The sequence below is a fragment of the Tasmannia lanceolata genome, unplaced genomic scaffold (assembly GCF_043159265.1).
Source record: "Tasmannia lanceolata isolate RefF3 unplaced genomic scaffold, GAP_Taslan_0.1 ptg000013l, whole genome shotgun sequence".
NCBI classification, from domain to species: domain Eukaryota; kingdom Viridiplantae; phylum Streptophyta; class Magnoliopsida; order Canellales; family Winteraceae; genus Tasmannia; species Tasmannia lanceolata.
In genome coordinates, this window is record NW_027518690.1 from 1,890,422 (window position 1) to 1,917,020 (window position 26,599).

The window sequence follows — 26,599 nt, forward strand, 5'->3', positions numbered from 1 at the left end:
CATATTTAAAAACCGAAAGCGAAGACTTCTGAGAGAGAGCAAGAGTTTTTCGTCAAATCCAAAGAAATTTTTTGAAAATCAAATGTAGGGATGGAAGAAAAAGAAGAGAATCATCACATGATGTCCCCCCTACTATGATCATTTGCACCAAAAACACCATAGGAAGAAAATTCTCTCCATACCTGACCTTTGCACAGAACTTGCATTTATCCTTTGCTCAAACCAACTATCACACCTCACAAAACAGCATATCTCTCTACTCCAATCTAATAACACATTGCCTCTCCTTAAACTCTTTAATATCAGCTCAATCCATCCATGCCCAATTGATAAAAGTTGGATTTAACCACCATACCTTTCTGGGTAATCGACTAGTCGAGCTCTACTCCAAAGTTGGCACCATAAAAGATGCTTTCCAAGCATTTGATGAAATACCCAACAAAAATGTCATTTCATGGAACATTTTAGTCATGGGGTTTTTTAAAATAGGCAGTTTTGTTAATGCCCGCCAGTTGTTCGATGAAATGCCTGAACGAGATGTAGTCAGTTGGAATTCGATGATTTCTGGCTATGCTTTGAATGGGTTTTCCGAATGCGCATTGGAAGTTTTTTCGGAGATGAATGAGGTTGGAATGAGAGCTAATGGATTCACATTCTCGATTATTGTTTCTTGTGTTTCCTCTGCTTATCATGGTAAGCAAATTCATGGAAACATTCTTCGAAATGCTATGAATAGTTCAAATCTTGTGGTTGGAAATTCTCTCATTGACATGTATGGAAAGCTAATGCTAATAGATTATGCTTTTGGAGTCTTTCTTACCATGGAGGAATTAGATGTTGTTTCTTGGAACTCCATGATTTGGGCTTGCAATAAATGTAGCTATCGGAAGTGGGCATTGGATCATTTTTGGTCAATGAGAAATGCTGGATTCTCCCCCGATGATTTCACTGTATCGACGGTCATTACTGTTTGTGCTAACTTGCGGGATTTGGAAAAGGGTAAGCACGTTTTTGCTCAGTGCATTAGGATGGGATTTCTTTCTAATTCAATAGTTTCGGGTGCAATTATTGACATGTTTTCCAAATGCAACAGATTAGAGGATTCTATTCAGCTCTTTGAAGAAATGCCCATATGGGATTTGGTTCTATGCAATTGCATGATTGCGGGTTATGCAAGACATGGATTTCCAGCGGAAGCTCTACAACTCTTTGTACTGACTTTGAGGGAGAACTTTAGGCCAACAGAGTTTACTCTTGCTACTGTTCTGAGCTCCACTTCTTTCCTTCTTCTCGCAGAGTTGGGTACTCAAATCCACTCTTTAGTTCTTAAATTGGGTTCAGATTTAGATCATATCGTCGCCAGTTCACTTGTGGACATGTATGCGAAATCCGGGTTAATCGACTATGCTTCGGAAATTTTCTCTAAAATGGGTATCAGAGACTTGGTATCTTGGAACACCATGATCATGGGCTTTGCCCAAAATGGGCGAGGACTTGAAGCTCTACGAGTATTTGAAGAACTATGTAAGAGTGGTCCACCACCGGATCGAATAACTTTAGGTGGTGTGCTATTGGCTTGCGGTCAGGGAGGCTTGATTAATGAAGCGTGGAGCGTATTTTCGTCAATGGAGGAGAAATATGGTGTTACCCGTGGAATTGAACATTATACTTATATGGTGGACATGTTGGGTCGAGCGGGGAAGCTTACAGAGGCGATGGAGATGATAGAAACCATGCCCCATGAGCCGAGTCCTCTTATTTGGGAGGTGCTTCTTGGAGCTTGTAGGATTCATGGAAGTGTAAAGTTTGCTCAAATGGTTGCGGAGAGGTTGATGGAGTTGGAGCCGCGATCATCTCTTGCATACTTGGTGTTGGCTCAGATATATGCAACAAAAGGGAGGTGGGAGAGTGTGGCTAGAGTAAGGAAGGACATGAAAGAGAGAGGCGTTAATAAGGCAATTGGATGTAGTTGGATTGGAATCAAGAACCATATATTCGATTTTAAGGCTAACCAGATACTGCATTGTGGAGGAGAGGCTATGTTCTCATTGCTGAGATTGATGGTTTGGGAGATGCGGAATGAGGGATATGTTTCTCAACAGTACACGGTCGATGGTGATGGAGGAGAAGAGTGAAGAAGAAAAATCAATACCATAAATTTTTTGTATTGGGGATAAATGTCCTCACACGTGGATTCTTGTATTGGAAGTCCTACTTATGTACTGCATTTTATATTAGTGTTTCAAAATTCAGATGTGGGTCAGAACGCGGCCAAAGCAAATCCTAGTGGACTTAGTGTGACATGGTTAAGTTGTCGGTTGACATGGGTGAGTACTCATTTGAAGCGGTCATAACTCGAGAGAGTCGAAGGAGTTTCGATTGACTTTGTAGGGCAAAACACGGACCTGGACAAGAATGCGGTCAAGGTAAAAAGGAGTCTACTCATGGGAGTTCACGATGACTCGGGGGAGTTTTGAAACTATGATTTATATAGGATTCTACCTGCGGGCCATCCATTGATTCAAATGCTCTTTCGTAACATCGGAGAACATGATTATTGGTACTGACACAATCCATGTATTTCTCAATTATTTCCAATTCTCTCTCAACACAGTTATGGTAACAGAAAGGTCAATACTCTCTGGCCAGATTCATCATTATGGGTTGGGACCCTTGTTTGAAGCCTTGTTCCAAATATAATTATCTCATGTAGATCATTTGGTCCCCAAATTGGATACTTTTGATGATTTTTAATGGAAGATCCCTTCAGGAGGAAAAACAGAGGCACTTTCATTGAAGATAAATTGGAACAGTCTCAATATAGAGGGTTTTTTTTTTTTGTTTTTTTTTTTTTTTGGAACAGTAGAAAGAAATATGTATAGAACAAAAAAAGACAGATTAAAGTGGGGCAGAGATTACCTTGCATAAATAAGTCGCTCTACTCACTATGGCGGATATGAGACAAGGAGAAAGAATTAGATATACAGGATTCAGAAATTTCATTTATGATATCCTCTAGATTTGAGGATTTTTAATTAAGCTATCAAAGACCAAATCAAATTTGAGGATGTAATTTTAATTGGCGCCTTTTTTCCTTCTCTTTGTACTACCATTTGTTTAATACAAATTGTATCTTAACAAGAACAAAAATGAAAAATCAACGGTAGAAGAAAATTTTCAGTTTATGTGCTATGTGATGAACAGAGAATGAACATGATATAATTTCAACATACCTAATTAAAATTGTTGCTTCCCATCCTAATTTGCACCCTTCACTCAATTTTTAAACTCTTAAGTGCATCCTTCTCTCATTGTAGGAGAAAATAAAAGTTATTTCTCTCTTTCTATTTCTTATATGGTATTTACCGGGAGAAAGAGGCTAGTGGGAAACTAAAAGTTTAATCCCACATTGGAATGTAAGAAAATTGGCTATTGCTCGTGTTCGATTTGAAGCATAGGACCATGTCGTCTCGAATGGGTGTAATTTGGATCTTTGGATCGCCGTCTGTCGTGTACCAACAATTAAAGGCCGATCGGGTGCTATCTAAGCTACATATTGGCTGTCTTGGGTGTTGCGCTGCATTTCCCGATATGAGATTCCAATGGATTTTGCTCAAAATCCTACCCTCGGGAGAGGATTTTGAGCTAGGGATTTTACCCTCCATCTCAACTAGTTGGAAATCCATGTCATTTTCCATCCAACCTGAAGTGTAGCGACTGGACACCGTGATTTTGCTTTATGGGTGGACTTTTGGCAAACTTGAGTTCTTGAGAAAAGTAATGAAAAGAAATTAACATTTTTCCTTGGAAACCCAATTTCCAGATGTTCACTTGCTTTCTCGAGAAACTGTATTTTAACATGTGGAATTTACAAAAAAAATGATGTGGAAAGTCCACTTTCTATCATAACAGAGAAACCCATTTATGTCTAAAACTAGTTCGTCTTCTCTAAACTCCTCCTACTCTCTGATATGCCACTCCTCCTTATCTTCTTCCTCTCTCTCCGTTAGAATTAATTTTCCTAATTTAGGTTCGTCATCAGAAGAACAATCATTGGAAGCAAAGTTGGAAGTGAAGTTGGATGCAAAGATTGATTTGAGATTTCAAGCTTTCGAAGAGAAAATAATGAAGATGTTTATAGAATTGGTCTCGCAGAATCCCAATCCTCCACCAATGATGGCCACCCGAGAGAGACTTGATCTTATGTCAGAATCTACCATTGTGCACAAGGATCAATTTGAACAAGGCATTACAAACTTCCGTGATCATCGAATCAATGGACGTGATAATCAAGGCGGCGAAACGTATATTGATAGGGACTAAAATTTTCCTCGCATTAAAATCGAGTTTCCATGGTGGGATGGTAGTGATTTGATTGGCTGGGTGTCCCGAGCGGAGCGTTATTTTTGATTCCACCAGACAACGGAGGATCTTAGGGTCGCAATCGCTTTTATCAATCTCGAGGGAGTTGCTACTCAATGGTATGATTAGTTTGAAGCAACTTGTTATAGAATTCCTACTTGAAATGAATTCGTAGAGGGTCTATTAGTTCGTTTTGGACCATCTGGGTATGAGGATGTCCATGGCGAGCTAGCAAACAACAACTGTCTTGGAGTGTCAAGGTCACTTCGAACGACTCTCAAACCTAGCCAGAGACTGGTTGGAACCACAGTTGGTTGGGATGTTTGTCCAAGGACTTCGTCCAGACATTAGGCGGGAAGTCAAGATGTATCGTCCTCGCACGATGACAACGGCTATTTCTTATGTGTGATTGCAAGAGGAAAGACTCAACAAAGATAGTCGATGTTCGTATGAAGGCTTTAATGGCCGACCTCCTGATCTTCTTCAAGAAGGTCCTATTGAATCCACGGGTCGTAACATGCAAGTGAAGCGATTGACGGAAGAGGAACTCAAGGATTGAATGGCTAAGGGTCTATGTTGGCACTATGATGACTGATGCGAAGTGGCATAAGGGTCATCATTGCGGCCAAAAACAGTTGTTAATGATCGAGCCGACTAGCTATTACGACGACGGTGATGAGGATAATCAACCTTGAGGACAAGGTTGAAATTAAGGGTGGGGGAATGTTAGAATTACTTTTTCTAATTTAGGTTGTCTTCTCTATTGAAGTTATTTCCATATTAGAGTAGGAATTCCTTACGGGAGATGATATTTTCACTCCCCCTGCATTACGCATGCGCTCCCCTTACAACGTGATTTGACGTGAAAAGTGGGCAACTTTAACGCTTTTTGACGTCAAATCACATTATAAGGGGGGCGCATGCATAATGCAGGGGGAGTGAAAATATCATCGTCCATTCCTTATTTTCTTTTTTTTATTCTGTTGATTTCTATTTTCATATTTTACTTTCCCTAATTTCTATATTTTGCTTTTGAGGAAGGAATAATCAAATTTAGTGCAGTTTGCATGTTGGAGGTCGAGTTTCCTCGAATTAACTCATTGGAGGCGTAAGTTTTCTCGAAATAACTCATTCTTTCCCTTTTTCTATCATCTTCTTCCCTATTTTCTTTTCTGATATAACGATGTTCTATCACTCTCTCTCCGTCATCTTCTTTGAATCTATCTCCTTTTTCATTTTTTTTTAGTTTTGCTATTTTAGTATTCGAATTCCATCCCTTTCTCTGATTATGTTTTTTTTTATCGGTTTTCATCTCTTTTTTAGGGTTTAGGGTATGAATTTCCTAAAAAATCCTAGCCATGGATTGGGGTTTAAGGTTCAGATTTCATCTCTCTCTGGTTATGTTTTTTTTTTTTTTTCGGATTTCATCTCTTTTTTAGGGTTTAGGGTTCGGATTTCCTCAAAAACCCTAGCTGTGGATTAGCGTTTAGGGTTCAGATTTCATCTCTCTCTCTCTCTCTCTCTCTCTCTCTCTCGTTTGGAATTCATCCCGGGAAAGGATTTTTTTTATTGTAAATTTGTAATAATGTTTGCTGATTTTTTTGGGGGTAAGGGTTCTCTCTCTTTTTTTGGGTTAGGGGTTTTCTTTTGTTCAAATTCATCCTGGCAATGAGAAAATCCTATGTATGCTTGCTAATTTTTTGGGGGTTAGGGTTCTTTCTCTTTCTGCTTTGTATGCTTGCTGATTTTGTTTTTGGAGATTAGAAATTCTGTTTTATGTATGCTTTTATTTGTCATGGCCATGTGTTTTTTCTATGTATTTTGAATTTAATGTGTCTTCAATGGTTGCTTTGTATTGGTTCTTTCTATATATGCTAATTTATGAAGTATCTGTTTAGTTTCTCAGGGTTTCTGTGCAACTGAACAACATAGTTTTTTTCTTTTTGCATAGTTTCTCTAGATTTCTGGGCAACTGAATAACCGTAGAACATATTTTCATCACAATTTCTTTTCCTTTCTTTTCCAATTTGCCACGTCAATTTCTTTTCCTTAACGCGGAAAACAATTGAATGGATAAGGGAATGAGAGTATTTTCCACGCCTTTCGGTTGTCCCTTTCTTAGAGATGAAGTCATTTTTAGGAAAAGACAATGAAAAGGGATGGAAATATCACTTCCCTTAAAATTTATAGAGAAATGATCTCACCACAACCTGTTTTGTTATTTTTGGTGACCCATCTCTTTTGTGTTTAAAAGGCTCTCAAAAGGTTATTACATTTCCCAAAAGCTCTCACGACCCAATTAAAGAAGACATCTGGGTTTGTGCAAATATCAAAATAAAGGTTGTGCTGATAACATTTCCCAGTTTATACGTAGCTTCCCCAATACGTGTGGGTGGGAATACGTGGGAAAGTCTTTGGTCATCGAATACGCGTGTCTGGTAGAAGATGCAATGAAATTTCCCTTTGACAGTACAGAATACATCAAGGGGAGTGATATTTCCACCCCCTTGATGGATATTCTCCCCCCCCCCCCCCGCCGGTAACAGAAATCGTTAACTTTTATGCTTTTGGAGTTAACGGTTTCTTCTCCACGCCTTCATAAAAGTTAACGAAAACTGTTATAGGGGGGTGGGAGAAAAATATCACTGCCCAATCTATCTCTCTCTCGTTAACATAGGAGGAATTTAGAAAGAGATGTGAGAATGACAAGCACAGAAAAATGAAAAACACAAGTCAAAAGCCTCACAATGTTACTTCCTTGAATGGTCGAGAGAATTCTATATTAAAGTCGTCTAACTAACTTTTCTCATCAACAAAACCCTTTACAACAAAACCCATAAACCAAAACCAAAACCATCTCTCTATCCCTCTCCCTTTGTTCTATAGGTAAGCTCCCTTAAACCATCTCTCTAAAACCCTATGTTTTATCATGTTCCTTTGATAAGTACTGTTCTTTTAATTTCTATTCACTTGGGTTTGTTCTTTATGAAAATCTATAATATTTATCTTTGTGTAGAGGCTGGGTATCATAATTAGGACAATTAGAGATATGGGTTCTCCTTTTTTCATGTTGTTTTGTTAGTTTTCTTATCTATTTGTTTGTGGGAGGTAATTTGATTGCTTTGGGTTTTGAATCTGATAAATTCCAATTGATGGGTTTCATGAGTGAAAGTCAAAACCAGGATATGGGTTGTTTTTCTTTTTTGATGCCTTTTCTTGTCCAGTTGCTTATGCGAGTGATTCTTGATGCTGTGATGAACTGTGAATATCTTAAGTCCCCTTTAGGCCTTGTTTGGATTGCAAGAAAAACTTTTCTGGTGGAATTTTTTTTCTTGGAAATTTTTTTCTTTCAATGATTTAGATGGGGATGATATAATAATGGTTAATTTAGAGGGATACCATCATAAATTGAAGGTTTCTCTAAATAAAAATTGAATGGGGTTAGGTCATATTATCTCTTTTCATGTGTAAAAACAGTAAGAGATTTTAGAATTTTTTTCCTTTCCAAGCTTTTCCAAAATAATTCTTGCAATCCAAACAGCGCCTTAATGGAATGGTTTAGTTTTTCCTTTTTATTGGAGAAAGAATTGGATTTGTTTCTCATTCAGAAAATTGCCATATTAGACCTCTATTCAGTCATTGATGTATGATCTTTTATTTAGATGTACTCTTGAGCTAATATCAAACTCATGATCTAACGACTAACCATGATTATGATTTCTTCTTCTTGGACTAATGTTGTCAAACATCTTTTGTTTTTTTACATAATATTGCGAGTAGAGAGAAAATTGATTTTGGAATGAAACTTGAAATATTTGTTTTTCTTTTGTATTGTCTAGAGGTAACTAGTTGAGGGAGTAGTATGGCGGCCAATGCAGCATCATGTGTCGAAAGGGCAACCAGTGACATGCTGATCAGTCCCGACTGGGCAATGAATATTGAGATCTGCGACATTATCAACATGGATCCAGGGTATGATTCTTGTAATCAGTTGTTTTTTTTTTTTTTTCTTTTGGTGCATATTATATAGCTGATGGCTTGGACACTTTTCTATATTTTGTTTCGACGTTCAGTATTGCATGGGGTGGAACTGTTGCCCACGGAAAATGAAATCTGTTTTTAGAAATGTGGATGTCTATTCCAGCCAAGTTAACTGTTATATTACTGTTATATAATAATAAGTTTATTTTGAACAGATAAATTTTTTTAGAAAAGCAAAGAATACAAGAAAAGCAGCCCATAGCAAGGAGCCAAGCTGAACAGAGAAAAAAAGAAGAAAGAATCCTAAAAATCTACAAGTCAAGAATAAGTTGGCTATAAATTATCTTTTTACATGATACCCCAAAATCTGCTCACTTATCTGCCAGAAGATTTCCTTCGCGATGGGTGTGGGATCATAGAAACTTAGGAAATAGATCTAAATGCATCCTCCATCTCTCTAAATGTATTGGGAAAATCCCAAGAACAACCCACGACCTTTTTAATCAAATTAAAATCCTACAAAAAGTCGGTTTCAATCCAAACATTGAAGCTTTCTGTTCTGCCACGGCTTTTTTCTCCCTCCAAAGCACCTACGCCCCATGCATAGACCACGATAACATTACCATTGGAGTCTGAAATTACACTCCCAAAACTGGCTTTACTAATCCCATTAACCATTATATTATCATTGGATGTATAGTGTAGAGAGGAGACTTTTGCCTGGGACCATCCTAATGGCCAATTAACCCATAGGCTACTATATCATAGAAATCAGATTGGTTAGAATGGCCTCTGCATGGATGCCTAGGTTTGTTTAGTGAAGAGGGGATGGAATTTTCATATTTGTAAGTTGATGAAGTGAATTTGGAGCATGTGAATATGCCCAATGGAGTAGTAGGAGATAGGTTGTTATAGTCCAAGCAATCATATCAAGTGTTTTTCTTGAGGTCTCTCTATGCTTCATGTGGTTACAATTGGAATTAGAGAGATAAGCATGTTTAGGATGATTCAGCAGGCAAATGAAGCACTCACAATTTGCTCTTTTGGATGGTTGTCAACTCTTATTTGATTCTTCCATGGGTTCATTAGAGAGGAGAGAGTCGGACCAAGATTTCCTAAAATTGAACCATCGAAGTTCAACTTAAAGAAGCCCGAGTTGGGCAGATCCCATCTAGGGACAGGGCACTAAACCCTAATATGACTTGGTCTAACAGATTCAGCTATCTGTCTAAACAAAGACAGAGATGAACTGGAGTAAAATATTATTATAAGTGAAGATCGATATGATCGCTTGGGCAAAAAGCAAGATGTCTTCCACCTACAATGTGGGAGAAATCGTAAGGAATTATAAATCTATTACCAGTGATCCGATAAAGGGAACCTTTGATCCGATAAAGGGAACCTTGGGCAAGCAGGAATAGGCACCATCATCCGAGATCATAGTGGAAAGTTATTATTGTCGTTTTCAGGGCCGGTCAAAAAATCAGGGATCTTACTCGAAAAATCAGGCCTCAAATTCATCAAAGGCTGCGGTCTGCAAATGACAGAGAGGACAAGTTAGCAAAAAAAGGAAGTCGAATTAGTAAATCAAATCATAGGGGGGGGGGGGGGGGAGATGGGGGAGAGATTATAAAACAAGTATCTTGTACTCGGATTTCAATCAAACGATATGTCTATGCCAGTAAACTACATTTTTGCAGAATATGTTTGCTTTGAGAGGATAGCTTGGAATTTATTTTTGACGTATCATCTCAAACAAGTCTTATTCCTTTATCTTGCTTTGGTTTGTTAGAACTTAGAACAAATTGCCTATATGTTTGCTTTGCATCATTGCTTTTATTTTGTTGAGTGCAGGCAAGCTAAGGATGCCATGAAGATACTTAAGAAGCGCTTAGCAATTAAAAATCCCAAAATACAACTTCTGGCTCTCTTTGTGAGTATTTCACTTCATTCTGCTGCAATAGTAAAGGCGGGTTTTGCATGCTCATTTATATTGTAAATAAATCTGTTTCCAGTTCCAGAAATATAACTGCGTTCTTTGTAATCTTTCTTTTCTTTCCTCTAATGTTAGTTACCTTTTTATAAATAAAAAAAAAAAAAAAAAAAAAAAAAAACTATTTTCATGTTCAAAGTGTCGGTGTGGTGCAGAGTGAATCTGTTACAGTAGGATGATGGTATTAGTTCTGATCTCTATTCATCCTTTATTGTGATAAGTGTAAGAGTTATCTTTAAATGTAAGCATTGTTCTAAGGAGTTCTTTTGCTATAGATATTTGATGTTGGAAATGCTGATCCAGGTGTTAGAGACTCTCAGCAAAAATTGTGGGGACAACGTGCATCTCCAGATCGTTGAACGAGATGTTTTACATGAAATGGTGAAGATAGTGAAGAAAAAGGTCATCTAATCTCTCCTTGCCTTTGTTAATAATTATGTACGATGTAATATCCATTGGCTTTTGGTTTACTGATCCCAGTTTTTCTATACTGATTTCTTCAAATTTTCTCTCTTTTCAGCCAGACTTAAATGTAAGGGAAAAAATATTGATTCTCATAGATACATGGCAAGATGCTTTTGGGGGACCTGGAGGGAAGTATCCCCAGTACTATGCTGCATATCATGACCTGAAGGTGCGCACTTGTAACTTTTATTTGTTCCCACTGGATTGTTTATTTTTTCCTTGGGACTCGCTATCTTGGGACTCACTTTTTCTATACCTGTGTTACCATCTATGTCACAAATATCTCCATATTTTCCAAATATAGCGATTTGATCACAATATTTTGATAAAACGACAAAATCGTGATATAATCCCAAGAATTTAAAAAATATAGTGATATTTTCATTTATTGCGATAATATCACAATATTTTATGATGTTCTTTATTTTATTTTTTTCTTAATTTATATGCTTTTATATGTTTTTAAATAATTTTATTTTATCATTTTTCTCCGATATAAACCCAAAAAAATATAAAAAATTTAATATATCCCGAGACTTTCCCTTCCCGATAAATTCTTGAGAACTATATTTGTGACATAGGTTACCATTGATACTCTTTCTTGCTCATGGTGATTATTCATTAGGCACTGTATTGGTAGTATCGTATATTTAGGAAGGAATTTGGCTTGTTATTAATTTTTCTTTCTTGGACTTAGTGGTTTTTTAATAACATACTTTAGTACTGATCTCTATTCAGATATTTTAATGTAAATGCTTGTTAAATGATGATTTTCATCCCCAATTGTTTTAGCTCTTAGTTGTTGTATATATTTTGGTGTATTTAGTCCACATGGGCAGAAGACTAATTTTCACTTCTATGTCCTTTATACGTAAATGATTATTAGGCTTAGGTAAGGTCGTTGAGTTGAGTACCATTAGTAACCATCAACGTGTGGGGTTATGTATTCAAATTCTCGTCCTTCATCTAGTCAAGTTGCATTTATTATATTTCCTCTTTTCATTAATCTGCTCTAATTACAAAATTGAGCTGGGGATAAACTTTCAGAAAAAATAAAGAATAATTCATGAAATTTCAGCAACAATAAAAACTCCAAATCTCCAATTGAATAGAAAATATTTTTTCTCTAGAATTCCAGCACAAACCAAGAAATCATTTAGTTATAATGCAATCAACCTTTCAGAATTTTAGTGATCAAACCAGGCAATTAACAGAAATCCATCCTAAGCTGTTTGGGAGTTGGGGACATAGGTAATTGGTAAACAAGATTACAATATTAATGTTTGAATGAGGGCAAGAACAATATCACACCATTTATGAAGCCTATTCTTCTTACTATAGGGTAAAGAGAAAATCAAGAATGCTAATCTTATGAGTGGTAGTATGGAATTCAGATCCTTCTTGTGTTGAAATATTCTTGTATGTTCACCAATCTTCTAATAAAATGATCTCCTAGATTCACTGTCTTGCATTAACAACTAAATTTGAGCTCGAGCTCAGATAAGTTTATCTAAGCTTGAGCTCAAAAACACATGTGGCCCCACATTTTTGGGGGCATCCAAAGGATTCATTTGGAAGGCCCTTCCATGGATAGGGTGTGTACCAAAAATCAGATCAATAGGATCATCCTAACCCTGCCATTTGTGGAAGGGAAAATGGACAGACACTGTGTTTCCAAGTTTCTGCCCATTTTTTCACTCCACAAATGGCAGGGTTAGGATGATCCTAAAGGGCTGATTTTTGGTACACACCCTGTCCATGGAAGGGCCTTCCAAATGAATGCTTTGGATGCCCCCAAAACTGTGGGGCCACATGTGTTTTTAAGAGGATTTAGTTTTCTTTCTCTAGATTTTCTGTGATGTGCATGTATTACCTTTTACTTCATGTTCTTGTTGGGTTTTTTTCTCCAGTGATATTATGTTATAAGTCTTCCATGCAAACCTAATTATGCATCGCTTGTTCAATGTTTAACAAGTTGGTTATTTATTTTTTCAAGATCGTCAATCCCTAACTTTAATGGGATCTGTTCTCATTGATAATTTGTCAGTCTTATGGAGTAGAATTCCCTCCCCGCACGGATAACACTGCACCATTGTTTACTCCCCCCCAAACCCAGCCCATAGTACCTCACCATGATTCTTCAGTGTATGAGGATGCTTATCACGCTTCTCTCCAATCCGATTCTCCGCCTCTTAGGTACATTTTTCATCTTTTTCTTTATTCCATTTTATTAATTATAACTTTTTTTCTTCATATTTTTCCTTGCTGTTTTCAAATTTCATTTCAAATTGAGTAGTAGTTATGGTTTGTTGAATCTAATCTGATGAAATTTTTTTTATATGGTTCCGTAACAAGATTATTTGTTTTTGAACTGGATTATTTTTCTCTTTCCTCTCTTTCTCTTACACATTATGCATTTTTTCCGTTATTAATGTTGCCGTGATAGCATATTAGCATCTGCTTTATATTTCGATAACTGATCATCTTAGCAATCTATTACTTTTGAGTGGGTACATTATTTGGTAGATAAATATAATAGCAATGATACATGTTTTAGTTGGGGGTAGGACACTTCAGCTTGGGCTTTTAGTTATGACATTCTTTATCTCACCCACAATCTTCTTTCTCTAATGAAAACCTAGGGTTCACAGTTTTTCTTAGGTAACTTTTTTTTTTTGGAGCAAAAATGACTAATATTCAAATAAAGAGACTGTTCTCAATTCCAAATCAGATTAAATATTCAGAATAATCTCAAGCTTACTAGCGTCGTCACATGCAACATTAGCCTTAAAGATAACACCACGTGGATTAATCCATTCCCATGCAAGACATGCAAATAATTAGTTCCATCACACAGAAAGCAATTTATTGCAGTAGGGCAACGAGTTTGAAAATCTGTCTAAGATCTGAAAATGAAAGAAACACTATACTACTAGGGTCCAAAAGTCACCAAACTGTAGTAAATTGTCTCAAGGAGAAAGCTGGGTAGGTAGAGACTGGTCTAAAAGTACGGAAGCAAAGAAAATCAGATCTGTATGGTCAAGTGAATGTAATAAAATGGATCCCACCCAGTGATGCATATATTGACCTCAAATGTCACTATAAAGGAGGCCAAAGCGGGGGTGAAGTGGCAGAAACCCGATCTGTCCAAGGGTTGTAACAGTCACTGGCGTCGCATACTAAGGAGAAAATTTATGGGAAGCGTCGTTGAAAGTCAACATGAAGCAGGTAAGAAGTCTCACCGGAAGCGAACAAGTACATAAAAAAGTAGGATTGTCGTAGGTTAGAGAGGAAGGTTTAGTATAAGGAAGGATTACAAGTGAAAAGAAGACTTCATAATTAATTAGAATTACAAGTTTTAGGAATTTATATTTTTACATGTTTTATTCATGCATATTTATTGTTAAGTGTAACGACCCGGATCTGGGGCAAATTTTTAGACATAATTTTTTTTTTTTTTCAAAATCCCAAAATCTGAATCGCTACCCCAAAGAGGGAAACAACAACTAAACAATTTTATTACATTAACCGAATGTCTATTACATAATTTATTTTAACTGCTAATATCAAACTATGAACCAAAATAAAATAATAACTGAATCCATGACTAAAACTCAATTCCTAAAATGAATAAAAACAACTAAACTTTCATCAGGCATAATAACAAGTCACCCCAAAAGAAATCCTATGAGTGCTTTCTCTCCCATCCTAAGTGCCACCCAAGGTTTTAAATCTCGGTTTCGGTTTCGGTACGAAATCTTGTAAAAATTTCACCAAAATTTCACCGAAACGAAACGTTTCGGCCGAAATTTAAAACCATGGTGCCACCTAAGACCCATTCATCTGCAAAGGCTCATTCACTTTCCTCACCTATAAAGTTTGGAAAATAATCTAAGTCAAACAGCAAGCTCATATGACTGTCTTGGATAATAAAAGTGACAAGAATGAAAATCTGCGTTATAAAGGTGTTTCTCATGGCATTCACATGTGATAAGGAAAAGCAATTAGAATTATAAGATTTATTGCCAAGGATAAAAAAATATCAATATGCATGTGAGAATGTCAAGGGGATATACTAAAGGTGGCAAATCATGGAATCATATAAGAGAGGCTCAATCATACAAAGTACATATAGAGACAGGTAAACTACGAGAAGTATCATGTCATCTCGACGAGGTATATGGGTCATATCTATCTCCTCATAAGTATATATACGATGAAAATCCTCACAAACCCGTCGGTAAGTGGCCACACGTAGCTCTATAGCTTTCTCGTACTATAGTACTAGGCGTAAACGAAAACACCATGTATATAGAATCATAGATTATGGCCTAAAAATAAAAAGTCCTAACAAAGGAAATTCTACGGGGATAATCAGTTAATTCAATGACATAGGTGCAAAAAGAATGCGAATAATCATAAGAAACAGAAATATGATCACAGAAATCATAATTGTAACTAATATTATAAAAGTCAGTCATCACTTGCCTTTATATTGAAGCCTAGGTGATCGTATGAAATCCTGACACTGATATGAAGATGAGGATTCTGAGGTCCAAATTTAATAATTAGCTTGGTGTCAGTTTCTTCTTTCAATCTTATGTTAAAAGTTATTTAACCTATGCCTATTATTGTCCTATGATATGTCTTTATTTATTTGTTCAACTACTCTCTATGTGGTCCCAAAAATCATATTTTTCATATATATATATATATATATATCTTCATCATAGTACTCTAAAAATCTGCAACTAAATCAACCATAATAACTATAAAAATCTGTGACTAATCACGAAATAAAACTACGAAAATCAGCACTTAATCATGCATTAAAACTATGAAACTCTGCGCTTATTATGCCCTAAAGACTGTTGCAAAATCAACACTATTTGTGTGCTTAGATACTCAAAATCAGTACCTATTTAGGGATATAAAACTGCCAAAATCAGCACTAATTAGGGACATAAAAGAGTCAAAAGGAATGATAAATGTCCATTATATTTAGGTCTCTTTAAATTCTGCAGCACATGTGGCCTACTTACTATTTATAGTTAAGACGGAATTTATTATTTATAGTAAAAACAGAATTTACTATTTATAGTAAAAACATACTACTATTTATAGTAAGTGCAAATCCGATGGTCCGAAAGGCTCCAATCAAAGATCTAAACCATTGATCTTCGAACGGGAGATCTACGGCCAAGTGCAAATCCGATGGTCCGAAAGGCTCCAATCGAAGATCTAAACCATTGATCTTCGATCGGGGGATCTACGGCCAAGATTTAGATAAAATCATTAACTTTCCCGACCCTTGGTGGGGCCGGGTGTTACATTAAGTTTTTGGAAAAGGATCCACATAATTTTCACTTCAAACATAGGATGAGTTTGCAAGTTTTAAATGCACTCTTTTAAATATACTCCTTTAGCATTATCGAAAGGAGAAAATATTCTTTAAAGAAGAAATAATCACTGAAGTAGGCAGTGTACTCTCAATTAAGAGGAAACGCATAGGAAGCTATTGGGAAGCCATTTCCATAAATTTTGGAAGTGAGAAGAACTTAGCTTTCAAAGCGAGTTAATGGGGAAGCGATCCTATTTAACTAGGAAGTTTCCGGTAACTATGGACAACGGTACAAAAATAAAGAGACAACAGCTTATTGCAGGGAGAAGTAAGCTGCTGTTGTGAAAAAAATAATTACGAAGAAGAAGGGGGCTGCCGGACTGGTTCCGCCATAGATGATAGGGAAGGGAGGCGCCGCGCGGGGGGGGGGGGGGGGGGGGGGGGGGGGGGGGGGTGGTGGGTGACTGCAACCGGCCTACTGAATTGGGAAGGGTGGACTCGAGAGTGGGCAGAAGAAAAGATAGAGTGGAAAAGGAGAAGGAAAGAGGGGGATAGGAAAAGAGAGGAGAGGGGAAGAAAGATGAGGAGTGGGAGGAAGGAGAAGAAAGAAGAATGGTGGGGGGGAGAAGGAGAAGAGAAGAAGAATAGAGAGGGGGACTGCCTACCTCCAAGTGAGGACTGCCAGAGGGAAGGGGTTGAGTACTCGACGAAAATTTGATATTCCCTCCTAGGGCTCTTCTTATATAACATTTTAAATTTGGTGATGTATCTTGCTAGTCTATCTTATTCTTTAAGGCCGTGATGAAAGCCACACAATTTTGCATCTAGTTGACATAACTTTTTTTTTTGTTGTTTTTTTGAAGATGTTTACATAACTTATCTTGTTTTTTCTTAATATTAAAGAAGTGAAAACTTGCAGTTCATTTTCCAATCTCATTTTTCAATTACTTTGGGCCCTCATAAGTGCATAGGATAACTTGTTTCCTACATATATTCACTTGTGGAAGAGGTATTGTTCTTGACTCAAGAGATGTGTGACTACTCTTAAATCCGTTGATAGTGGTTAGTTTTAAAGCTATTCCCCTACATGGTGCTTTAATCCATTTTTATTCTAATTGGGCATGTAAGGTTGCCTTTAAGGAAATAATCATGTTTATGTTTTGGTCATCTTGCTAACTTTGTTTGCAATGCAGCTTGGCGGAGATTCAAAATGCTCGAGGAATCGCAGATGTGTTGACAGAAATGCTTAGTGCCTTGGACCCACGAAATTCTGAGGTACTTTCGTCTCTTTGGCAGCTTTGAAGCACTATAATAACTCTAGCCAATTTAGCCATTCTTTAGGGTGAATTTTGAGCAAGAGTCGCACATTCATTCATTTGCTATAACTTCTGTTTTTTGAACAAGGAGATGCAAATTGTATACTTGTGCAAGAATATTTTACGCATTAGATCCATGGCTATATGATTTAGTGCCCTGATTGTGCTGTAAATGGAAATGGGGATTAAATTAAGTTTATTTAAATTGATTTTAAGATGATGTTGTGGTTGTGTTGGGCAATTGGTAGCAGGGTTTTTGTCTGATGAGTATAACTTTAATAATTGATTACTGAACTCAACTCTTAGGTTGGCATTCAACGTTAATGTGTTGAGAAACATTCTTTCATGGTTCGCAAACACATTTATCTGCTGCTCTTTAATTACAAAAGAAGGCATATCGTAGAGCTAAATGATGGTAGAAGTTTATTTGATGGGATTTTGTGCTTTGTTAGTGGTGGCATAGTTAGATATCTAAAGGTTGTAATAATAATAATAATAAGGGCTGGTTTTGCTATGGAAGATAGATCTTCACAACAAATTTTATGCACGAAATAAAACTCACATACATAAAACACGTCGAGAACAATATTTCCTTTTACAAGAAGAGGCTTGATTAAATTGATGGGTATGTGCACTTCTGGCTCTAACGACCGTTAATCATATTTCTCAAAGAAAGAAGACACCTTTGACTATTTATTAATAAGTTTCCTGACTAAATATAAACAAGAAATTGATAAGCTGTTAAGTAAATGTCTCTCTGATGGATGCATTTTTGGAAAATGGTCCACTTAGGAGAGGAGTCCCTAAAAGTTTTGTAGAAAATCTTAACTTATTTTTCAACTCTTTTTGTAAGAGAATTCCCACGGAGGAAAATCTTTTTTGATTCATATTAACTAACTTTTGATTTTGTAAATGAGTCTTCCCAGAATCCATTTCCCAAAAAAAAAAAAAACGAATCTTCCCAGAAGAACTCGAGCTATTTTGATGACTTGTCTCATTTTAGGTCCTTGTGGGAATGGATCTCCAGGGTGGATTTACTTCTCACATATTGGTAGGGATTTTCGGCCATGCTTATATACTGGTGAATACTATGGTTTGACAAAGCAGGCAAATCTTCTTTGCAATTTGCAGCATAGTTTGTTACTGACTTATAGATGTATTTGGCGTTTCTGGAAGTTTTTTTTTTTGGTTAATTGTTTCTGATCATTGTTATCGTGCAATGATTACTATGGTTCTCTACGTTTTTTTCATCATAGTGTGTATAGAAAATGTTGCATTTTTTGAATAAATATCTTCTTTTTTAGAGAGTCTATTCATCTTTGTTAGTTGAGCCTATTATAGGTGCACTCATGTTTGCACGGAGACTAATGACATTAGGTGGCTGAATTCTTACAGTTTGTGTGTTTTTTGGATGATGGTAATACTAATAAAGAAAATGTAAGAAAGAATAAGTAATATAAGTAAATTCATGCCAGTGTTAAAAATCTATGTCACAAATATTATTTTTGGGAATTTCTCAGCTAGGGAAAATCTCGGGATATATTAAATTTTTTTATTTTTTTCGGCTTTATATTGGGAAAAAATGATAAAAATAAAATTATTTAAAAAATATATAAATATATAAAAATTAAGAAAAATATAAAAAAATATGAGGATAATATCGTGATATTATTGCAATATTTTATGATAAAAATGAAAATATCATTATATTTTTAAAATATCATGGTTATTTCGGGATTTTGTCATTTTATCAAAATGTCGCGATAAAAACGCAATATATTGAAAATATCGGAGATATTTGTGACATAGCTAAAAACGTGTCTGAAACTCAAGTTTGCTAGCTTCTATCTGTTACCTAATTATGCTTTTCATGGGCAGGACTTAAAGCAAGAAGTAATCATTGACCTTGTTGACCAGTGCCATACTTATCAGAAACGTGTCATGCTCCTTGTGAACAATACAGCGTATGGAAATTATCCAACTTTTTTTATAGATTCTTATCATTTAGAATTGTCGACCCTGACAGTGTTAATTTACCATACAGAGATGAGGAACTTCTCAATCAGGGTCTGGTACTGAATGATGAATTGCAGCGTGTTGTTTGCCAATATGATAACTTGGTGAAAAGAACTAAAGAAACTCCCACCATAGGAGTAGTATCAAAAGAAATGTCAGTTGCGGCTCTTGTTAATCTCAACCAGGAGGATGATGAGTCAGATGATAATTTGTCCCAGTTGGCTCGCAGGTAACATAGTTACTGAACTTTGTGGTATTCTTTCCCTCTAATCTGGTAGATAAGCCCGTTATGAATATCACTTCCTTATACTTTTCTCCAAATAAATTTTTGGTAAACTCTAAAAAAAATTATGTAATGTACTATGAATAGCAGGCCTTTTTGCACTTGATATATTGAAGCTTAAGGGTTAAGGCTATTTCAGTTGACACTTTTTCACTTCTATTTCCTATCTTTGTCTTCCGGTATGTTCATCAAGGAATGACTACAAGTTTTTGTTAATAAAAAAGTGAAGGATATTTCATGCAACACTCCTTAGAGTATGCCAGAAATTATGATTCATCCTGGTCCTATGTATATGTTAGCTAACAAGGTTATAAATGTTAATGTCTCACCATTGAGAAACTAATTTTGGTTGGATGCAGGAGCTATATCGCATGTGAATGAATGCAAAGAATTGTTTTTTAAAGTACTGTGTAGTTGTTAGTTAACATGCTTCGTAATGGAAATATGTACTATCTTTAGATGCAAGAGCTTTTTCTTGTAGACACATGACACAGAGTTGTTTCTTAGTCTCTTGGTTATCTCCATTTTAGAGGTCTTTTGCTTTCTGTTAGTTACTGCTAATGATTTAGGAGTAATGGGTTTTGGGTTTATTGAGTTCTAGAGTTTGGGTGTATTGAGTTTAGAGGGTTTGGATTAGAGATTTTTTACTAATAAAACAAGTTTGATTTTATTTTATTTTGCATTTTGCAAAATAATGGTAGTTTAGGTAACTTTCTATAATTGTTTTAAGGCATCAATAAGAGGTTATGTTGGATTTGGGGATGTTTTTCTTGATGAACATGAAGTGTTTCTATTAGAAAGCAAGAAGAGCTACAAAAGACTCATGACTGATTTGGTCTTGGGTAAGAGAGAAAACAGCAAACCAAAATAACCACTTCACAATGCAATATCAAATGATAGAAATTTCCAACGACTAAGGAGGCTCTAGGAACTTCATTAGGAGCAAACGAATGTGAGTTTGCCCCATTATCAAACATATTAGTGTGGATATCTTCTTCTTTTTTAATGCAATGGTCGTGTTGATATCAGTAGCCTAAGAAAAAGAAAAGAGAGACTGAATTTTGAATAATCTGGTAATCACTACAAACTAAAGATCATGAGCTCCCGCACACAACATTTCCATCTTTTATTCACTTGAGTAAAAAGTTTAGGGTTATCCAAAGAAAACTCATATCTCGCAATTCCCAGAAAGAAGAGCTCAGTATAAGTGAACCATTGTAATCATTAGTTTGATAGGATAAAAGCCTTACTCATTGGTGAGAGTTAGAAGGAAACTCCGTTTCTTGATTAGAGGGTTTAGAGAAGTCAAATGCCACATCCAAAGGTGAGTCACTGTGTGTGGCGCAGCCCAAACACCAAGATCAACAATCCACAATTCAAGAACAAGAACACAAAAGACAAGAAAGGTATAACAAAATAAACTCATGAATGCTCCCCTTGCAAACCGTGAGGCCAACCTTTTATTCAACTGTTCTAACACAAGATTACTTTTCCAAATATATCTCTACATTTCCTGAAAGATATTTCCCTAAAAGATAGCCAACATTCCCTAAAGATATTGCCTAACGATAGCCAAAAGCATAAAAATAGCTACGAAATCAAAAAATAAAACAAAGCCTGCGAAAGTGGAAAGCAACTACATAAAAAGAGGACGAATTATAATCTTGCTCAATCTTCTTTTGGGTAGGCAATCAGCTCCAAATCTGTCCTGCCAGCCAATGGCTTGCTATTATCACAGACCATATGTATAGCAAGTTTCCACTCTTCAAAAACAAATCATGCACGTCCGTGCCGGTTTGGTTTCCGGACTTGTCTTTTCTGCCTTTTGTGATACTTATCTTCAAAATCTTGAGAGATTTCCTGGATTACATCAGTCACCCCCCGTTGAGCAGAATTCGTCCACGAATTCGCCACATCATCTTCTGATGAATTTCCATGGTATGGTATTAAATGCTTGACATTGAACACATCTAAGATGCGAAGATGGCTGGGTAATTTGAGGCGATAATCATTATCATTGACATGACAACGATCTCATACGGTCCTATCTTCTCAGGGTGGTGTTTGTCATAGTCACATGGAGGAAAGTGATCATTGGTAATCATGACCCACACGAAATCACCCCCTTCAAAAGTAACTTGTTGTCCATATTTGACCAATTTTGGAACTTGCCCATGTACATGCCCCACTTGATCGAGAGTAGATGTACCCCCTGGATCTTCCTCCCAAAAATACATGACTTCTGACGCTTTTATCTCATTGGCGAACTGATGACTTGAGAGGAGATTAGAACTCCCTTCTGACGTAGGTTTAGGGTTAACTTCACTCGATGGAATAAGCACAATCTTTAAATTGTCCTTCCAAAGAGTGTAAGTATTTTTGCGTCCATCGTGCACGACGCTACGATCATATTGCCATGGACAACCCAATAGAATATGACATACATCCATACGCTCCACGTCACACCATATGCTATCAATAACGTTTACCAATCGAAAAATTCACAAGGCAAGGCACCGTTTTGGAACATTTACCTCGCTCCCCCGTTTCAACCATAAAAGCTTGTAGGGTTTTGGGTGGTCTGTGAGGTCGATCTGTAACTTGAGTGCAGCAGACTCCGATAGGATGTTCTCGCAACTCCCACTATCGATCACCAATGAGCAAATTTTTCCAGCCGCCGTACACGTAGTATGGAAAATATTATTTCTGAGCCAGTCGTCAGAATTGTCTCGGGGCGAAATCATCGCCGTTCGAATAACTAACGCCTCTCCAACGCCACCTTGTAGTTCCACCACTTCCTCCTCATCTTCGTACTCATCATAGATGGGTTCGTCGATAAGCAACTGCTTACCCTCTCGATTTCCTTTTCAACAATCTGCTGCCTTATGGCCAGATTCTCCACACTTAAAACACCGGATTGCAGTAGTACTAGGACGTGTGTTGGGAGTGGTCTTCGTAATGTCTACCCTCTCGATTTCCTTTTCAACAATCTGCTGCCTTATGGCCAGATTCTCCACACTTAAAACATCGGATTGCAGTAGTACTAGGACGTGTGTTGGGAGTGGTCTTCGTAATGTCTCGTTCTTGTTGCTGCTCGAGAACCAAAGCCTTCTGGTGTACTTCAAATACCAACCAAAAGTTATGTAGATTCAGAACATCTCGCATTTGGGGTTTCAATCCTCCAATATATTTTGCCACCATTTGCTCTTCACTTTCTGCCCATTCATTACGAGCTACAAGCTCATGGAATTCATTAGTGTATTCGTTTATTGATCTATAGCCTTGCCTCAGATCTTGTAGCCATTGGTAAAAATCTTGGAGGTAGTTAAAAGGAAGGAAAGCCTCCCGCATTTTCTTCTTCATCTTCTCCCATGTATTAATTTTGGACTTTCCACGACGAGATCGTTTTAGTTCCAGTTGTGTTCACCATGCCGAGGCTCGTCCCCTCAGCTTCAAAGCCACAAGTTGGACTTGCTTGTGGTTTGGAACCCCTTTGAACTCGAATAGTCTTTCCACCGTGCATAACCAATCCAAGAACTCTTCCGTGAACAATCCACCATGGAACTCGGGCATCTCTATTTTCAATCCGCATTCCCAACTGCGGTTGTCTCTTCCACGCGGGTTCGCTGGAACCTCCATTCGCACCTTGTCATGGAAAGGGTTCAGGCGGGTTTCATCTTCCTCTTCAGTTTCTTCATCTTGGCCAGAAGTTTCCAAGTGAAGAATCCGGGCCGTCAAGTCTTCGACTTGTCTTCGAAGCGTGGCTAGTTCGTCTCGTGTCTCAATCTCCGCCATCGGAACTGTACGAGCGCCTCTTCTCTTCGGTGGCATGATCAATCCGTCGCCAACCGCAGGAGCGAGATAGCTCTGATACCAATCTGGCGCAGCCCAAACACCAAGATCAGCAATCCACAATTCAAGAACAAGAACACAAAAGACAAGAAAGGTATAACAAAATAAACTCACGAATGCTCCCCTTGCAAACCGTGAGGCCAACTTTTATTCAACCGTTCTAACACAAGATTACTTTTCCAAATATATCTCTACATTTCCTAAAAGATATTTCCCTAAAAGATAGCCAACATTCCCTAAAGATATTGCCTAACGATAGCCAAAAGCATAAAAATAGCTACGAAATCAAAAAACAAAACAAAGCCTGCGAAAGTGGAAAGCAACTACATAAAAAGAGGACGAATTAGAATCTTGCTCAATCTTCTTTTGGGTAGGCAATCAGCTCCAAATCTGTCCTGCCAGCCAATGGCTTGCTATTATCTCAGCACACCATATGTATAGCAAGTTTCCACTCTTCAAAAACAAATCATGCACGTCCGTGCCGGTTTGGTTTCCGGATTTCTCTTTTCTGCCTTTTGTGATACTTATCTTCAAAATCTTGAGAGATTTCCTGGATTACATCAGTTTGCCTCTATTTTCCTAGAGGTTTTTCGTTAGGTTCCTTGAACTATATGGTAACAGATCCAAGGAAAAGCAAGTTGTATGAGCTCCCAGGTAGTGCTTTCCTAAACTCATATAGGAAAACTTAAAAAAAAACCCATAAATTTACAGTTAAGTCCCTATATAATTAACCCAATGTTCAAATATCGAACTTAGGGCTGTGCCATTACGAAAGATATCAAAGATATTTTGTTATTTTTAGAGAATTACTCAAGCAAGCCCAAAAGCAGTCTTACAAAAGTCCAAAATAATAATGATGCATAAGGCCACATGAAGTTATTAAATTTTCCTCACCAAGGCGTAGTGACCAGCATTTAAACAAATCTAAACATTCTTCCATGAAATCGAATCAGTAAATAGCACACTGATATGTGATGAGAAATGACACTTATTAGCACATGTGCCCATTCACTACACAACACACTGGCCCTCTAGTCCTGATTTGTTAAATGTTATCAATTTTTTTTGGGAAATGATATCAGCACAGCCATATTTTAATAATTGCACATACCCAGCTTGTCTTTCCTTTTTTAATTGGCTTGTGAGAGTTTTTTGGGAACCGTAATAACCTTTTGATAGCTCTTTAAATACTAAGAGACAAGATGCATTAGTGAAAATATCAAAACATAGTTGTGCTGATATCATTTCCCATTTTTTTTTCTGGAATGTCTTTTTCTTTTCAAACTGAACTGTTCTTACAGAATCCATCTTCCGTGCTGATTTAGTTTAATCTAAATTCTTCTGATATCGCGTATTTCAGGTCTACGAGAGACAATACACATGTGCAAGGTAAAAGGCTTGGCAGCGCCAAGGACAAACAGACTTGTGTTAGTCCAATCCTGCCTCCGCCACCATCATCAAAAAAGACGGGCACAGATTCTGTTACAGTTGATTATCTCAGTGGTGGCATTTACCAATCCGAAAGACCCTCTGAACCTTCAAATACAGCACCTCGTTCAGTTCCAGTTCATCCCAATTCTCACGTCGGCCCACCACCAATGCCAACATTAACTCTCTCATCCCCTCCTTGGCAGCCCAATCATGTTGAACCTTCGCAAACATCAAAATCCTCTCCATGGGAGGTTCAGCCCTCTGTCTCCATACCACCCCCTCCATCAAAATACAATCAGAGACAACAGTTTTTCGAGCAACACAACCAAACTTTATCCAGCGGTACTTCCTATGGTTCTGGGTCAGGGTTCTCATATGATGGATTAGTAGGACAGACCCAGAACCTCTCTATTCATCCTTCTGAGTCTTTGGATTCATCACCACCTACCAGACAAACCAAACCCGAGGACAATCTTTTCAAGGATCTGGTTGATTTTGCAAAGGCCAAATCGTCACCTTCAGCCAAACCGAGCAGTCAAAGAACACTCTGAGATTAGTATGGATCATTCATTGTCATGTTTTTACTTCATCAAACTTGAATGTAATTGAATAAGTTGAGACTTGTATTAGGGTGTGCATGTTAATCTACTAGTTGGGTTTAAGTTTGTAGGACATGGGCTGCCTTCCACCATTTGGTAGTGTTTGCTCTCAGAGGGATTCTTCATTTGATATTCTATGGATGTATTATACTGTTTGTTTTCATAGTTGTTAATGGTTTACGAATTTTGAAAACTAAACTATCAGATTGTACTTTGATAGTTGTTCTGAATGGCAGATATCTGAATCTTCTAAACTCTTGTAAATGCCCTTTGGAAAGTTGGAAAATCTCCACTTGGATTTGTATATGGTATTTTGCGTAACTTCCTTTTCTGTTAGTGAAAGGATGGGTCCCATCTCCACGGTGGAACAACTTGAACAAAGAATTGGAAATTTGCAAGGGGAAAGGGATAGAGACTCAGTTGCCATCAGGGCTAAATGGTGAGACCTTTTTTGTGAACCGATGGATATATATTTGAATGGGTCCCATCAGGCACATGTATGGCGGAGATTGGTTCATAGTCCCAAATATGTCTCAGGAATTTCTCTAGAAGTGTATTTCTCAAGAGATTTTAAAAATTTTCTTACATTTGGTTGAAAAATTGTAAAAAACAAAATGTTTAATTAAAGAAAAATAAAAATATCGTAAAATTATCATGACATTTTTCTCATAAATGATAAAAAGAAAATATTGTGATATTTTTTATAATCTCGGCGACTTCGGTAATTCATTATAAGAATTGTCTCATTGAAGAATCGTTTGAACTCCAGTAGATTGGTTTTTGTATTGTGGGTTTATTTACATATCTAAATGATGTTTTAAGTGAAATTTTGAACTTTTGATCATGGTTCATTTATTTAGTGAGCGATTTAGCTCACCCTTATTATCATGAAAGAAATAGAGCCTCTAGAAAAATAGTAGGAAAAGTACAAACAGAAACGAACCATTTGTTACTTGATCC

At 37.0% G+C, this 26,599-nt stretch overlaps 2 protein-coding genes across 2 annotated transcripts; both read left to right on the plus strand.

The window, feature by feature from the left end:
* On the plus strand, positions 1-3,156 carry LOC143890678 (Tetratricopeptide repeat (TPR)-like superfamily protein). Its single transcript, XM_077395359.1, has one exon. It carries the CDS (start codon positions 135-137, stop codon positions 2,133-2,135), a length of 2,001 nt encoding a protein of 666 aa, XP_077251474.1. The 5' UTR covers positions 1-134; the 3' UTR covers positions 2,136-3,156.
* Positions 3,157-6,895: 3,739 nt separating this feature from the next.
* Positions 6,896-25,893, plus strand: LOC143889468 (TOM1-like protein 3). The gene is made up of 10 exons (XM_077393686.1): positions 6,896-7,248; positions 8,202-8,334; positions 10,198-10,276; positions 10,640-10,738; positions 10,857-10,970; positions 12,849-12,997; positions 17,336-17,417; positions 19,337-19,422; positions 19,503-19,703; positions 24,970-25,893. Exons 2-10 carry the CDS (start codon positions 8,225-8,227, stop codon positions 25,589-25,591), a joined length of 1,542 nt encoding a protein of 513 aa, XP_077249801.1. The 5' UTR covers positions 6,896-7,248; positions 8,202-8,224; the 3' UTR covers positions 25,592-25,893.
* The last annotated feature ends 706 nt before the right edge of the window (positions 25,894-26,599 follow it).